This window comes from Coenobita brevimanus, chromosome 108, assembly GCF_032717465.1.
Source record: "Coenobita brevimanus isolate Jiangsu-jjx chromosome 108, ASM3271746v2, whole genome shotgun sequence".
NCBI classification, from domain to species: domain Eukaryota; kingdom Metazoa; phylum Arthropoda; class Malacostraca; order Decapoda; family Coenobitidae; genus Coenobita; species Coenobita brevimanus.
In genome coordinates, this window is record NC_137061.1 from 3,695,823 (window position 1) to 3,713,273 (window position 17,451).

Consider the following 17,451-nt stretch of genomic DNA (forward strand, 5'->3'; position numbering starts at 1 on the left):
GTAGAACCTCTCTCATTCGGACTATATGGGGGGAAGGGTTGTCGGAATTAGCAGATTGTCCGGACCATCAGGGTAATCTCCAGTTCATACCATAAACTATCTACATATGGTATGTTTGTTAATTATTAACATATGTGGCATTTTTAGAGTTTTTCTTTTATTTTCACCACAGTCACTGTTTGTAACATCAAATTTTAAAGCAAACTGTCTAATTTTATCTTTGTTTTTCTTGATGTCCAACACAGTTTGTTTGGCGATACCAAACTCGTTCACGAGTTTTCCTGGAGGAACACCAGCCTCTAGTTTATCCAGTATTTTCACTGTATCTGCAATACTTAGTGGTACATGCTTCCTTTTAACACCTTTATTCATTGCAGAAGCTACACTTGCATTAAGGGGCATGGTAAGGAGGATTAATTTTTGAAATACAGCTTAAAAATATAAATGGTTGGTGAACTAGTTGATGGAAAGAATACAAGCGTGCGTTTAAACAGGCGCCCATGTTGCGACCTAGCGTGATCTGAGACTAAATGAATGACGATCGCTTTCCGTGCCGATACTGAAAATGATTTTAGAATTACGTTCAACATATTTTTGGAGCTTATTATTTTTAAATTTTGTCCGAATTAACAGAAATCCGGATTAAAGGGGTCCGGACCAAAGAGGTTCTACTGTATATATATATATATATATATATATATATATATATATATATATATATATATATATATATATATATACACAGTATATATATATATATATATATATATATATATATATATATATATATATATATATACACACACACAAAGACCTCAAGGCTGTATTTTGTGACTGCCTGGGACAGTGTATATCAAGGCACACTCATGTGGCTACAGAATGTGAAAGGCATGAACAGAAAATAAAAGAGGATAGATGTTGTAAAAGTTTCATGAAAAGAGTAAAATAAGAACACACTGTAAAATGAAGATGTGAGGTAAGAAGCAAATGATTAGAATATGACTGACATGTAAAAGACTGTGTAAGCACATGTATAAGGTTTAAGTGTGAGAATTTGATTTTGATGATGGTTTTTAAGAAAAATAATTACAGAGACTGAATACTGGAGGTGGAGGGGAGAGAGGCAAACTGAAAAATGCTAGGGATGAGGTCACAGAGTGTGACCCCATGGTTACGGGACTGAACAGAGGAGCTGCTAGAGATTGAGCAGCATGTTGGAGACTGTATGAACTGATGAATGAAAGAATGAACTAATAAAGTAATACAGAGAATAATAACATCAGAACAATGCAACTTAACCCCCTCGCACAAGGTGACACAATGCGAGTCATAATCCTTATAATCTGAAGAGTAACCGATGATGCAACATGATGCAACTTCTCTATAAATGGTCGTAGAAACTTTTCCTGTGGATGGATTTGCGTCAAATTTGGTTAAGTCAAAGCTTAGGGTTGCCTGGTCCAGGGGAAATGTATGGCAACAGCCAGGAGCTTACTGGAAGGGTAAGTGGCCCATATTTAGCTCAGTATTGTCCCGTCAGTCAGGCTGGGAAGGTGTGAGTGCACTTCCGGGCATTTAAACCCGCATTTGGCTACTATCGCACTGTCCATACCTTACGTGTGTATAGTGATAATGTGTTACATATAGTGCAGTGTCCTTGTGAAGAAAGTGTGTTTCTTATATATTTTCAGAGAATGCCAGATTTGAAAATCCCTAACCGATTTTTACCATTCCTCTCCTATTTTTACACTAACCTACAATGTCTTGCAAGGTCTTATCAGAGAAAGTACGACAACTGACACCACTGCCATCACTCCTATGACAACTGACACCACTGCCATCACTCCTATGACAACTGACACCACTGCCATCACTCCTATGACAACTGACACCACTGCCATCACTCCTATGACAACTGACACCACTGCCATCACTCCTATGACAACTGACACCACTGCCATCACTCCTATGACAACCAACACCACTGCCATCACTCCTATGACAACTGACACCACTGCCATCACTCCTATGACAACTGACACCACTGCCATCACTCCTATGACAACCAACACCACTGCCATCACTCCTATGACAAATGACACCACTGCCATCACTCCTATGACAACTGACACCACTGTCATCACTCCTATGACATATGACACCACTGCCATCACTCCTATGACAAATGACACCAGTCATCACTCCTATGACAACTGACACCACTGCCATCACTCCCATGACAACTGACACAACTGTCATCACTCCTATGACAATTGAAACCACTGTCATCACTCCACACACACACACACACACACACACACACACACACACACACACACACAATGTGTAAAAAAAAAAAAAAAAAAAAAAAAAAAGAGATATGTTGTGGAATAGATACAGAAGACACAATAGTGAAAGGGCACATAACAACTATAAACAGGCAAGAAACGATTTTACAAGAATAAGGAGGGAAGCCCAAAAACAGTTTGAGAAGGGTTTCATAAATAAAAGTAGTGATCAACCGAAGCAATTTTACAGCTACATCAGAAGCAAAACCTAGGTAAAAAATAAAATACAATCCATTACTGACGAGGGAATCACCTATACACAAGAGAAGGATATTTGTGAAGCACTAAATAAGAATTTCCAATCAGTTATTACAGAAAAAAAAAAAATTTGAGAGGGATTATGTGGAACATGCATGCCAACACATACTACCAGATATGCAAATATCAGAAAATGAAATACAGGAGGAGTTAAGTAAATTAGACAGAGGAAAAGCAAATGGTCCTGATGAAATTTCATGTTGGGTGCTACATGAATGTGCAGAGGAGTTAAGTAAACCATTATTTTTAATTTTCAAGAAATCCTTGAGACAAGGTAAACTACCTGATATTTGGAAGAAAGCAAACATTGTTCTCTTATTCAAGAAAGGGCATAGACAAAATCCACTCAGCTACCAACCAGTATCACTAACCAGTGCTGTATGCAAGGTATTAGAAAAGCTTATAAGAAAAGCTTGGGTAAATCATCTAGAAGAACACAATATGATAACAGAAAGACAGTTTGGTATCAGAAAAGGAAAATCATGTGTTACTAATCTGTTAAGCTACTATGACAGAGTAACAGGCATATTACAGAAAAGAGAAGGATGGGTGGACAGTATCTATTTAGATTTCAAGAAAGCATTTGACAGAGTACCACACCAAAGACTTTTACGGAAACTGTACCATCAAGGAGGAATCCGAGGCAAACTGTATAGCTGGATGCAAGATTTTCTCAGAAAAAAAGAAATGAGTAACAGTACTATGGGGAAATTACTCATCATGGTGGGAAATGACTAGAAGAGTTCCACAGGGCTCAGTGCTGGCAACAATCATGTTTTTGGTGTACATAAATGATACAGACAGTAACACTGGAAATGAAAGTTATCTAAATATGTTTGCAGATGATGCAAAAATACAAAGGAGAATTACTAACACAGACTCTTGTAAAGAGCTACAAGAAGAATTAAATAAACATCATGAATGGAGCAATACATGGCAATTGGAATTCAAAGTGGACAAGTGTCATGTAATCAAGTTTGGTAAAAGTGGAAAAAGACCTGATTGGGATTATAAGTTGGGAAATAAAACCCTACACACATCAGAAAGAGAGAAGGACCTAGGTGTGATTATCAATAACATACCATCTCCGGCTGACCACATCAGTGAGAAGGTACGGAATATGTATACACTGTTTGCAAATATGAGAATAATGTTCACATACATAAATGAAGACATGTTAAGAAAGATAATAACATCATTCATCAAACCAACCCTGGAGTATGCATCAGTAGTTTGGAGTCCTCATCTCAAAAACACATAGACAAGATTGAAAAAGTATAAAGGGCCGCTACAAGGTAGGTACCAAGCTTAGGGATCTAAGCTACGAAGAAAGACTAGAAAAACTGAATCTACCAACATTACAGGAGAGAAGGAAATGAAGTGACATGATTATGCTATATAAATGCATATCAGGGAAGGAGAAAATAGACATAAATGATTACATAACCTATGGGGATGCATCACCAAGAGGACACTGCAAAAAAATGCATAAAAAGATAGGCAATAAAGACGTAAGGAAATTTAGTTTCCCAAACAGAGCAACTGATTAGTGGAATGCACTACTGAATGAAATAGTGTGCGCCAAAACAATTCACAAATTTAAGGATATGTAAGATAAAAATGGTTTAAGACATGGGACAGTACGTGCTTGACTCATTCCTGTAATGATACAAGTAGGTAAGAACACAGACACACACACAGACACACAGATAGACACACTCATACACACACACACACATGGTGGGAGTAGATAAAATTGACAAAGAAGATCTGTTTGTATGGGATAAGAGAGCAACAAGAGGACACGGAATGAAATTGAAAAAGTCAAGCTGCTTGAAGGATATCAAGAAATATAACTTTCCGTACAGAAGTATAGACTTATGGAATAGCCTGGACAAAGATATCATCCAGTCTAAAAACTTAAACGAGTTTAAAGCTAAATTCGACTTATTGAGAAACAGCGACGGAAACCCACGAGCATAGTACATTCCGTGTATATCACAATTAGGTATATTAGGTAAATACTTAAATATTTGGAATGACTTAGACAAAGAGGTGGTGCATGAGAAAAACATTCATGTGTGTAAAGGTAGACTTGATGAATGTGGATATGGAGACAGGACAACACGAGCATTGCTCAATTCCTGTATGCTACAAATAGGTAAATACACACACATCACAAATACTCACACACACAAACACACAGGCTGTGATCATACCTGTCCTCCTCTCTGCAACTGCATCTCCTCTCAAGAAACACTACAACACTGCAAGAGGACATGAGTAACCAGTTTATTTGTCTAGTTTTTATACTATTGTACTGTAAGGTACAAAATGTGTGTTTACTATATATTTCTCATAGGGAAAATGTGATGGATTTCACTGCTATTCTCTCAGTCATTATACTTGTAAAGTATAGGTTGCATCATAATCTGAAGAAAGCTTGAGCAAGCTGATGATTTCTTATGCATCCTTTTGTAAAGGAAAGTAACCTGTGTGTGAAAAAAATCGGGAAAAAGTTACGAAAGACGAACATACTCAGCCTACAGGCCAAAGCGTAGGTGCTGTCACTGTGCGCAACCCATTGTAACTTTTCAAAATTCATTTTCTCCATAACAATAGGGATTATAACACTGTGAATTATATCATGGGCTTCCTTAATCTTTGGGCTACAAAACTGGATAGAATTTACATATATGTTTGTTACAGTGTCACTAACAACATATGAAATAATAGACAAATCAGACCTTTTAGGCAATTTTCGTAGTTTTTTTTAAATTTACTTGAAAACTATTGGATGTATCAACTTGAAACTTTCACAGCTGAAAGATCATGGAATTCTGCACAAAGACATATCCTTTTCAACTGCGCGTCATGGGAAAAATTTTTCACGGTGATGTTGGGAGGTTATGAGAAGCTAGTTTTCACGTAAATTAGGTTTATTCAGGCTTCATTTCTGTACGTTTATTCATGTTTTATTTTTTTCGTATGTGATAGTATAAACATCAATGAAGATGATGGGAAGCGATTTATAACAATATATGCACTTTCCGAGGGTAAATTGGGCCATAGAAATTTTTCCCATGCCGCGCGAGCAGACTCAGCCTGAGCGAGGTTTTGGTTCTGTGCGTGGAATCAAAACTTACTGAAAACTTACGGTGCACGAGAGGGTTAATTTGTAAAATAACTTACACACTTTTAATGATTCCAGTCTTCTCATGCCATCTACAGTCATTAAAATAGTGTTGAAGTTATTAGAACCTTGACATTTAAACAAGAATAAGTATAAGTGCTCAAAAAGGTTTAAAGATACAACAAGGAAATGCAAAGTCAATGAAAACAATGATACCTACAGACTTATGGATTGTTCTAAAAATATTAACAGTATCTACTTTTATTCTATTCCATGAAAATCTGCTTCTCTCTCACATTAAGAAAGCTCTACTTCCTGCAGGATTCACCACAATGTTACCTAATTTATGTACCTTGGTCAAGACCACAGGTCACAGTATCCTCAGTTACTCCACTTTAAAAGCTGAAAAATGTTTTTACCTAAATGGAACCTTCTCAGAGTTCTATTTCCATTCTTTTTAGAATGATAATAAACTGTTACTGTTCACACTGTTTCAGACAAAGAAGCATCCAGTAACTATTACAATGACCAGGCATTTAAGCTACTGTCATGAAAGTATTGTGTTTTGTCTGCAAGATTTATGTGATTCCAGTATATCTCCACAGTTCATTTCTGATCTATCACTGTACCTCCAATATTACAGTACTACAGGAAATGTTCACAATACAATTTCTCTTACTCTTAAACTGGTCCCAATAATGTACAGTACAAGGCAGGTTCCTTCAATGTCGATCACTAGAATGATTACTTCTTTGAAATATTTTTACATACTGTATAAAAAAAGCTTACACCAGGCATGCAAGCATAATTACTGCATAGTTATAAAATGAGTAGATAATAATATTAACGAACATGTATAAATATTAGAGATTCATACTTTCACCATCACACTTCAGTATAAGTGCCTGAGTGAGGATGACTTAGCTCCAATCTATCTTGACCTACACACATCATTACCATTTCTGAGTATATCAGTACTTTCCCTTGGCACAGTACTTCATACCCTTCCCTAATACCCATCCCTCCCTCAGTTCCTATTGACAGAGGGTGTAACATATATGTTGCTTGCTGACTTGGGTGGAGAGGTTGTAAGGAGAGTCCGCTCTCCATTCTGTAACTTGAGGGGTTCCTGCCGATGCATCCGCACCATTTCATCCACTGATGTGAAAGTCTGGTATGGAGAACATGAACATTATATTACAAATATACTATTGCATATTTGGCTAATACTTTTATACATTCTTAATCCTTTATGTATGGTAATGACACAGTCATTTTGTACCAGCTTTTATCACACAATTCTGCTCCATTAATTCTTCAGTACAGTGAAAACAAACTCACTTTGCACTTACTAGCACCTGATGATCTGATTCCACAAGAAAAAAAAAAAAAATCTAATTGAGGTGGTTAATTATAAAGGTGACATACAATGCTGTTCTACTGATCTGAAATGAGATCAAAACTGTGTACCCAACCCTGCAAAAATTTCACATATGAAATTGTAAGAGAATGTGGGAGTGAGAGTGAAAAACAGGGAGCATGGGTATGAATAATTGAAAATGAGACAATGTGACAAGAAGTACTGTGAAACTGAGTGAACAATGTGAACCTCATTTTGAAGAGACCTCTTTTACAGGAATTAATATAATGTGTCAAAAATATATATCTACCCAAGCTCCATCGGCAGGGCAACTGAATCCAGTTGCATGGGCTTGGAACAAAGAAAAATTTCAAATGAAGTGCAGTGACACCATGGATCTAGCACATGTGCTCCCCACTGTTTTCCCTCTTGTGCTGTGCTCTTTGTTTTGTGTAGACCATAACCACTCCACATGACTGAATCGCATGTAATCAGCTACCCAGGCATGGTCAAAGGCATAACTGTGTTCCTAAGTTATTAAGTATGGTTTCTAGGGCAAATTCAGACTCACAAGAAAAGTGAATGACACCCTGACTGGAGAAGATGCAAATTTTGCAGTCACTGAACAGAAGAAATGAATGTGTGATGTGGCTTATAAAGGCAGCATCAATGAGTAAATTGTTATAATGATGAGGAAAACCAAAGCTATCATTTTGTATGTGGTGCAGCTAAATGGTGCAATGAATGGTGAGTGGTGTTATGCTGCTGTATGTTCATGGCATGTGTCAGTGTTTGGTCAAGCTGACACCACAGCTGCAGACTCCACCAACTTCCTGAAGAGGGACTGGAAGTCTGCACAGGGGTGAAAGGCTTCCAAAGATCCCAAAACAATGCTGTTTGCATGGAATGATGTTGTTCTTGAGTACAACCCCAGAGTGTCTGCCCAAGCAAACTTATCAACTACAGGAAAGCAATTGCACCTGCATGGACAGGTTCCTGAACAATTCCCCATCAAGACAATTTGCCGTCAAAACATGGACTATTCCCCATCAAAACATTCACCCCTGGACGATTCCTCGTCATTCTATCAATATACTTAATAATAATTAATGACCATTGTAATCATTAATTCTCACGTCATGTTTACCCAATGACAAATGGACTCAGAGCGGCAGCACTGGTGGCAAGAAGTGTTCTGGCTGCAGAGAAGTGACAAGGAAAGGTATCCTGAAGATCATCAACAAAGGACCTCTGATAACTGGATGAGTTAATTCATGATGTTGCACCATGAAAACCACTGTTATTGAAAAAAATAATAAATAACTACAACAAATAATCACTGCCCTTATGCTACAGGCTCCTACTCAGCTACCTCCACTCCACCACTCTAAGAAGTCTGTATCACCTGCCTCACCAAAGCCAGCCCCATGAAGCCCTGCCACAAAACACCACTAACAGACCTGCCCCACCATCCTCAGACTTGGAGAAAAGGGGGAGAGCTTATGATTATGATAACTAGCCTCAACCCTTAACCCTTAGCCGCCGGGGGGTTCCCGGCCGCAGTACACTCCTCCCTACGGGCGATTTCCGAGATTTTGGAAAAAATACCCTTACTTCAAACCCTTATATCTACCAAACTATAAAAGCTTGAGAATTCAATGAAAGTTCATAAGACTCACCAACTCTTTCTCTTTCCAATGAAGGTATCCCGAGGTCTCTAGGTGGTCCCATCGATGAGTAAGGATGAGTTGAAGATGAGTGGTTTTTCACGTTTTGGAGCGCGGCTCCGAGTGCGGGCCACTGGCCATGGCATTGGCCCAGCCGGTTAGCGTTGGCAGCACTGATAGGAGTAGTGATTGTAGCACTGCCCGAGTGTTCTTGGAATGCGGAATATTCCACTCGTTTTTTCTACTCCTCCTTACTCACCACCGTGAAAATGAGTCATCACCCGGTTCATGTAGCTCACCCAAGGATTTACCGCCCACACCACCATGCCACCAAGCCCCGTAGGTGTGTGGGAAAAGAAATATCTCGTCGTATTTCTGTACTCACTTCTTCCGTAAATAATATTTCTCCTTTACTAAGACACTTAGAAATGCACTTTACATCACGATTATGGGTAAATGCACTTTGACAAGTAAATGCTGTTGCTCTTTCATGCATTATCGTAGAGTATGAGGTAATTATTTGTACTGTAAATCAGACTGCTTTGAACTAATCAGGATTATAGTGAAACTCATATAAATGTTTCACACAACTAACATTATTTGTACATCACATCACAGATACACTGATGCTCATATTTGGCACAATCCCCCTGAGTATTGAGTGAAATAATTTAGGTATACTGAAGCAGGTATTGTTCATTGTGGCCCCGCTCACAAGTGGTTTTCTTTCAGGTAACAAGTAGGCAAACTCAAGGTATATCCAATAATTTTCTAACCAATATCCAATAAACAGTATCAACTCCTGTACTCCACTTACTATAAATCACTTATATGCACTTGTAGAACTTATAAAAGACTTATATCTTAGCACTTTCTATAATTCACTTACAATATCACACATTTCACTCATTTATGAAAATACACAAACTTCTGCACTGCTGTACACTATTTACACTTCCCCACGCACCTGCTCAGTACTCATACCACTCCCGAAGGGCCTGGCTGTGGAGATTCTGCCCTTGACGTGGTAGGCTGAGGTGTGGGGGAGCGCAAGCAGGCAGCGAGAGTGTGGGGGAAACGTCTCTGCAGCGTTTTTTTCCGCAGATGACCACCAGGTCCGCGTCACTTTCCTGATGTCCTGGGTCATCTTGCACCCCCTCATCGCCGAAATCATCACTCTCGTAGACTGTCCCTTTCTCCTGGAGAAGTCGGAGAGCGAGTAGGGGTTGGAGGGCGAGAGAGCTCACCCTCCACGTGGTAGCTATTTTTTTTCTCCTCAGAGGACGTACTTGTGCTGAGTATACGAGAGGAAACAGTATAGTCAAGGGCATGTCCTATGGCACTATCACTAAGCCCTTTACCTGGCAATAAGGGCTGAACTTTCGCGGGGATTGATGAGGCAATCGGCCCTTCATGCGGTGGGACAGAATCGGACGATGTCAAGGAAGATGACGTGGCTCCTCTCGCTACCACTGTCGAGTACAAACTGAACAGTGCAACTGCAGGGTACCTGGGGGTCCTACCTACCCCGTAGGTATCACAGAAAATGGGCCCGCGCTTAAACAGTGGCGGGAAGGTGAGTGTGGTATATCAAGTCAACCGGAGGCCCTCCAAGCCCTGAATCCAGTCGTGCATACACGTCAGCCGGCAGATAGGGGTTAAGGGTTTGAGGCAGTACTCAGTCCTTCACCTCAGCCCCTTAGTCTCATATATCTCCCCCCTTTCCCCTCCAAACAACCAAGCAATACATCACCAACTATCACAGTTAGTGTAAAATGCAACATCTTTATCACTTAATACCACTTATATTTTTTTATAATCAATAAATTCTTAAGCATTATGTACTCATGTATGTACAGTACTTGATGAAAAAAAAAGAAAAAAATCTAAATTGCCAAAATAGTGACTTTGGGGAAACTTTTTGATGCACTCTTCCCCATTAGCTAAAAAACAATAATTCTAAAGTCTCTTTTTGCATGCATTCTGTTTATATGGTACTTTGGGGGGGAGGAAAGGAATATGTTAACCATGCAAAATGAAGGATCACTGTATGAATGCAAAGGTGACTGTGAGTGTGAGGTTGAGCAAGTGAGACAGTGAATAAACATAGGAAACATGAGAGTAAATATGAACCTGAAATAACTGGACTTGAGCGTGGAAGGATTTGCTTTCATTTACTCCCACAAAATCTGGAGGCCGCAAACTGTTAAGTCAGTCATTCCAAGTGCAAGAAAAAGCCAAGGTCTTGAGTCTAGCCACTGCCCTTTTTTTTTTTCTAAGATTCTGCCTGTTGTGACCGGGGCTATCAAGAACAGAATATTGTATAGAATCTACATATCAGAAGACAAGTTGGAATGAGTCAATGACTAAGGATCAGTACAACTATGAATCTACCCACAATCATATGATAGGGAAGACATTGCACAATGGGTCTGTCAATATAACATCATTTCTCTGATAATATTCTACCCAGGATGGTGACGCTGAACTTGTGTTGTGATAGTGTGGTGCATAAGATGAGTGTGTTGTGGTGTGGGGGCTGCAGTGCAGCGTGGGCACAGCAGATTACTTGTTAGTTGTACTTTATGTTGGTACAGTATCAGGAAAGGGGATGACTACAATGCAGTTAAGCTGTGTGTACTCATTTCTCTCTGGACAGGGTAGTTTCTGAAGGCTGAATGTCTGGTGGTGGTTCACAAACGATGTGATTTGGCTGAAGATTTTGGATGGCTGTGGTGGCTATTTATTTCGGTATGTAGCTGTGATGTGTAATATTAGGTGGAAGAGGAGGGATGTTGCTGAGATACTCATGTCACCGATAAATACAAAGGATGGCTTGTCAATGGGAATACAGTGTCATTGGATGATATTTTGAGAATCAAGTTTCTGTAATTTTCCAGCATTCTAGAGTAAGTTTCAGTCAATTCCTCAGCCTTGTATGGTCTGTGATGTGTTTTCCAGTCTCCATTTGACCAGGTGATCTCACTTCTTGTGAGTGGCTATGAAGTGACATGGATCATGATGTATTCAGAAATACAAAAGTCAACTTGCAAGGGTGTCAAGAACTAGTTATCTATGGATTTATATTTTTCCATCCCTTCTCTTTCACACAAGAATTCTACAAGGCAATATCACTGACACATAAGGCACAATTCTTCCGCTGAATACAATGTGTCAATGAGAGACAACTGTATACTCTGAGCTTTCTCAAACTATAAATTGGTTTAACTGGTCACTGTTGATTCTGAATGCCTCATATATGATGGGGTGAAGAAATACAGTGAGGACTGGTTGCAGATAATACAAAATACAGCTACTGGTAAAACCTACCATTTCCTTTGGCTTCTCTTTTCCTAGAGCGAAAAATCCATCCTTGCGCAGCCTGATATTGATGTTGTAGGTGCGGCCACTGTGTCTCAGGGAAAGGGTCAGCGGGTCTGCCGTGCGGGTAGATGGACGCACCAAAAACATTCCATCCTCAGCTGTGTGAGTGTCCATAATTATTCTAATAAAAAATCCATCCATCTTACATAACTGGAGGTGAGTCATTGGCAGTCTGTCTATCCAACATCCAATCCTTGTCCTACATAATGAAGTATTCTTTCCTATCCTTGACCAACATATAAATCTTAAAATACTACATTACAGTACCATACTGTACACTATGATATCCTTTATTGAAGTATCCATATACAGGCGACCCCCACTGTATGAAGGATCACGCAACAAAAATTCACTTAAACGAAGATCGCGTTTTACTACCCTTCGCTTGCCTAACAAACACCAAAATTCGCTTTAACTTTTTTTGAGGGGGAGGGGGGGGCAATTTTAAACCAAGTGCACTCACTGCCACCTGATTCCACCACAGCACCACTAACAGAGAAAATGCGTACCTCACTGCAATACATGCAACATCTGATTAACTCACTTATGCAATTAAGATAATGTAATTTCCCTTGTCAAACCTAAACAGTACTGTATAAAAAAAAAAAAAAAAAAAAAAAAAAAAAGTTAAAGTGTTACTTATGTTTTTTATTGGCCAGTTTCACGTCAAATTGTTGATGTAGTTGTAGATTAAGGGTTAGGGGGTCATAAAATACACAAATATTGATTTAGATTGAACAAAAAAGGGGTTCTTACGGGTGGGTGGGGGAAAAATCGATTATAAACTGTTTTTAGACTTATATTACTGTGTTTTAGTCATAGGTGGGGTGAACACTGTCATTTTGGGGTACAGTTTACTCAGTTTGATTTTTTCCAAACATATTTGACAATTTTCAGATTATATTTTTGGTTTTAGGTGAGTTATAAACTGCTTTTAGGCTTACTTTAGCTTGTTTTAGAGCTATTAGGGGGTTTAGGTGAGCCATGTGGAGAGGATGGAGGGTGAAAGACTGACGAAGAGAGTGTATGTGAGTGAGGTGGAGGAGGGAAGAGGGAGGGGGAGGCCGAGGATGAGATGGAGGGATGGGGTGGAGAGGTATATGAGAGAGGGGGGGGTGAGTTGGGAGCAGGGCAGTGAAATGGTGGGGGACAGGGTGACTTGGAGGTGGTTTGTTTGTGGCCACCCCAAACGGGATTGAGGCGTCTGGCAATAGATAGATAGATAGATAGATAGGTGAGCTAGAAACTTGTTTTTGGATTCATTTAGGTGGGTTTAGGACTTGGTTTCGGGGGAAACCCAAGGCTCAAAAACACATCCTCATACTTTACATGTTAAATCTACCCCACTATACAACACCCCACCTGGCAATGGGTTTTTATTTAACCAATTGCATCATTAAACCGGGGTATACCTGTATATATACTGCGTATATAAAGTAATCCCTCTACTATCCAATGTAATAGAGCCAAAGGCATGTCCGGAAAGTGGTCCCGTCTGGAAAGTGGGCCTCTGCCTGCTGAACTGGTACTTATGACCCTAACCCAGCCTAACTTTGAAAGCCACCTAAATTAACTCCCTACCGGTCATGCACAGCACTTATTTAAACATATTTAAGACCCTATTCACACCAATAATGGACAAAAAGTATGAAATAAATGAAAAGGAACCAGAGAATGAGGAAATGGAAGTGAGTATGGAAAATACTTAAGCCTAGCAGTGTACAGGGTACTGTACTTACAGCACATCTGTGGCCGCCTCCTCTAACTCTCTAAGGCTCTGGTAGTTTTGAAAATGCTTTCGTAGCACGTACAGTAATCCAGTGTTGTGCCACACTTAATTCTTTGCACTGTGAGTTATAATTATTTAACACTGCACATTCTTCTAAATTGCACCATGCCAGTTTCAACCGTCACTTTGCACTCCACACTTAATCCTTTGCACTCTAAATCCTAATTTCTTAACACTGCACAACACTGTAAATTTCCATGTGGTCCAGTGGCAAGGTATTGCAATTAATTCACTGTTTATTCATAAAAAACGAGCACGTGTGGCATCCACTGCAATGGACGTCTTCCCTGAACGAAGGTAAGGCAGTAACTGGGGACAGGGTTGCTAGATCTGAACTCGGACACATTACCAAACTCCACAATTTTCATTACCAAATTCTTACAGGAAGCATTTATTCTTCACTATTTATATGTACAAATGGAAATAATCACTCTCCTTATAATCAGCAGCATGTTTATTTTTGTGCTATGTATGCCAGCAGATTAATCAAAGAAAGCAGACAGTCCACCATCTCCATTCTCTCTATCTTCATACATATGAAAAATCTGTTTGGTAATGGATCATGCTGATTCACTACCAAACGAACTTTTCAGTTCCAAATTTGCCCACATTTGGTAATGAAAAATACCAAATGGCAACCATGCCTGGGGAGGGGGAGGGGGAGGGGGAGGGGGGAGGAAGGAACGGCAATTTCAAACTACGGGTGAGAAAAAATTCGAATTTTGGAGGGATTTATTTCTTTTATTGGCCATTTTTGGGTTCCGAAGGTCCAGGCCCACAACGTCCGGTAAGTGGGGAGTCTGGAAAGTGGACGTCTGGAAAGTACAGGGATTACTGTGTGTGTGTGTGTGTGTGTGTGTGTGTGTATATATATATATATATATATATATAATATACAGGTAACTCGCACGGAACACGATCTCACGGAACGCGCTCGCAATTATACACGGTAAGGGCTGGGATACATATAAGACAACGTAAGATTAAAGAACCATTATGAAAACTACAAATTAACGCAGGAGAGGCCTTTGAAAGATCAAATCCTCGAACGTCACCGCAGCGCGCGGTTTGTTTTGATTACGTGACGATCTAGGCGGGAAATTATTCAGTGAGTGAGACATTCCCGAGTACAGTAGCACAGTATTTGTAAGTTAAATATTTACAGTACTGTACTGTTCTGGTAAGTTTATGTGCAACTTAAAGTACTATTAAATAACGTTAAAGCAAGAAATAAAGTCTTATAACCAGTTTACCTGATAGGCGTCAGAATATTGCCTTTTTTATTTGTTCGTTTTTTCCACAGTGCTGTTCAGTATTTGTAAGTTAAATATTTACTGTTCTCGTATGTACTGTACTTGTAAGCACTTAAATAAAGTTAAATCATTAAATAAAGCCTTGTAACCAGATAACCCGAATTATATGATTACCCATGATCGGCGTCGGAATATTGCCTTTTTTGTTTGTTCGTTAAACTCTTACTGTACTGCTTTTCTACAGTACTGTATTTGTAAGTTAAATATTTACTGTTCTGGTATGTACTTGTAAGCAATCAAAGCATTAAATAAAGCCTTGTAACCAGTTAACCTGATTTATATGATTACCCATGATCGGCGTCGGAATATTGCCTTTTGTTTGTTTGTTCGTTAAAGACTTATAATAAGAGAAAAATACATTTTTGTCTTGGTATCTTTACCTATTTGCTCAGGTTTGCTGTAATGGTTTGCAACTTGTAGAAAACTGTGAAAACTTTCGGGAAGTGAACGAAAATCTGGGACATGACCTTGACTTCACCGTCTCATGTATCATCTGTCACTCAAAATGTAACTGTCAGTTCACCACCGGCTATCGTGATGAGTGGATGTACGATTTTTCGCTCGTGGCCATGCCTAACCACACATAGTTACACCCATTATCTCGACCCAGACAGAAAATACAACCTTTTTCCTCCCTTGCAAAACACAAACAACCACCCTGTTTACGAGACAGCAATATATATTGCGAAAATAACAAGGTAAAATGATAAAGATGAACGTAAAATGATTGAGAAAGATGAACATGTTATGACGGAAGAAATACGTTTTCCCTGTCTGTAAACGTATTTATTTCTGCTTTGTATCTGTATTCGTAATAATTAGACTTATTGTTAGTTCTGAAACTGCATTACGATTCTATTTTTAGCCATTCTCGTGGTGTGGGTGCTGGAAGTTGTGACACAACTTCCTTATTGCTAATCGGACTGACCCTCCACTTTATTCTCCCGTGGCGGAGTCTAGCCTTGGAGGACGTGCAGTTTTCTCATTTAGGACTGAAAATTCAACTCTTTCGCTCCCTTTTCCAAGCATGGGCACAACGATAACGTAAAAAATAACTCGAAACTACCATAAACATATATCAAAAAGGTGAAAATGTATTCATAACATTTTTTTTTTTTCCAGCCATTCCTAACAGATTATGTACTGAAATCATTCGATATCACAGTACTGCATTTCTAAGTTAAATATGTACTGTTCTGGTATGTACTTGTAAGTTAAAGCACTGGTACCAGTTAACCTAATTTATTACCTATGATCGGCGTCGGAATGTTTCCTTGTGTTTACGTACAGTATTTGTGTGTGGAAGTTTTGCTCAGGAGTACTGTATTTGTGAGTTATAACATTAAATAAACCTTCTAACCACTTAAAGTGCTTTCTAGTGACAGATAACAGCAAAACAACACATTTGGGGGGTCTAGGGAGCAAAATACGGAGTAGTTTAAATATACGTGATTTCGCACCTAACACGGCACGGTAGGAACGAAACCCTCGTGTTCCGTGCGAGTTACCTGTATGTATATATATATATATATATATATATACCCTATATAGGGGTCGCACATTTTAAGGTCCCAACGCACCATTAAAAAAAAAGCCAGATATCGTCTCTTTGGGATACGATTTCTGGCATTTTTTTGCTGTTGGAGCGACTGGCCCTTATGACGTGTGACAGGTTGCATGTCTTAAGGGCTGAACACGCCATACACAAAAAACGCCAGAAATCACCTCCCTGAGAGGCAATTTCTGGCGTTCTCTGGCTTTTTTTTTTTAATGGTGTGTTGGGACCTTAACTCGAGGCGTCCCATCGACGTATGGATACGTTGCAACATTTTGCATTTGCCAGTCCCGACAACGTACTGGTACGTTGCGCAATTGCAAGGTTCATAATTTGCACAATTTTCAATTTTCGTGCATGATTTTTCGTACGTATACACGGGACACCTTCCTCTATTCCTCTACAAGATGCCAAGCAGGGACAATGCCTTACACCGCATAACCTCCCCCCCCCCCGCACGCCATTGTCTCGGCAATTCACCTGTTACCAGTAACCTGGCCAAGACATTCAGGGCCAGAGTGATTCCCCAATCGATGACAATGTGGAGGGCAAAGTTTACATAGCATTAGAGGAAGAAATAGTCAGAATTGATGATCAGATAATGTGGCAAAAAAAGGTCAGGTATGGTGATGAGTGAGTGAGTG

General features: G+C 39.4%; 1 protein-coding gene across 1 annotated transcript in view; it reads right to left on the reverse strand.

Annotated features, from left to right (window-relative positions):
- Positions 1 to 6,669: 6,669 nt before the first annotated feature.
- The window catches only part of LOC145416880 (uncharacterized), a 151,069-nt gene continuing 140,287 nt past the window's right edge, over positions 6,670 to 17,451 (reverse strand). Inside the window, exons 16-17 of the mRNA XM_080285746.1 lie at positions 12,097 to 12,248; positions 6,670 to 6,910 (exon numbers count right to left, since the gene is read on the reverse strand). Coding sequence (XP_080141872.1) covers positions 6,767 to 6,910; positions 12,097 to 12,248 — 296 coding nt within the window. The 3' untranslated portion in view covers positions 6,670 to 6,766. The remainder of the gene's footprint in view (positions 6,911 to 12,096; positions 12,249 to 17,451) is intronic.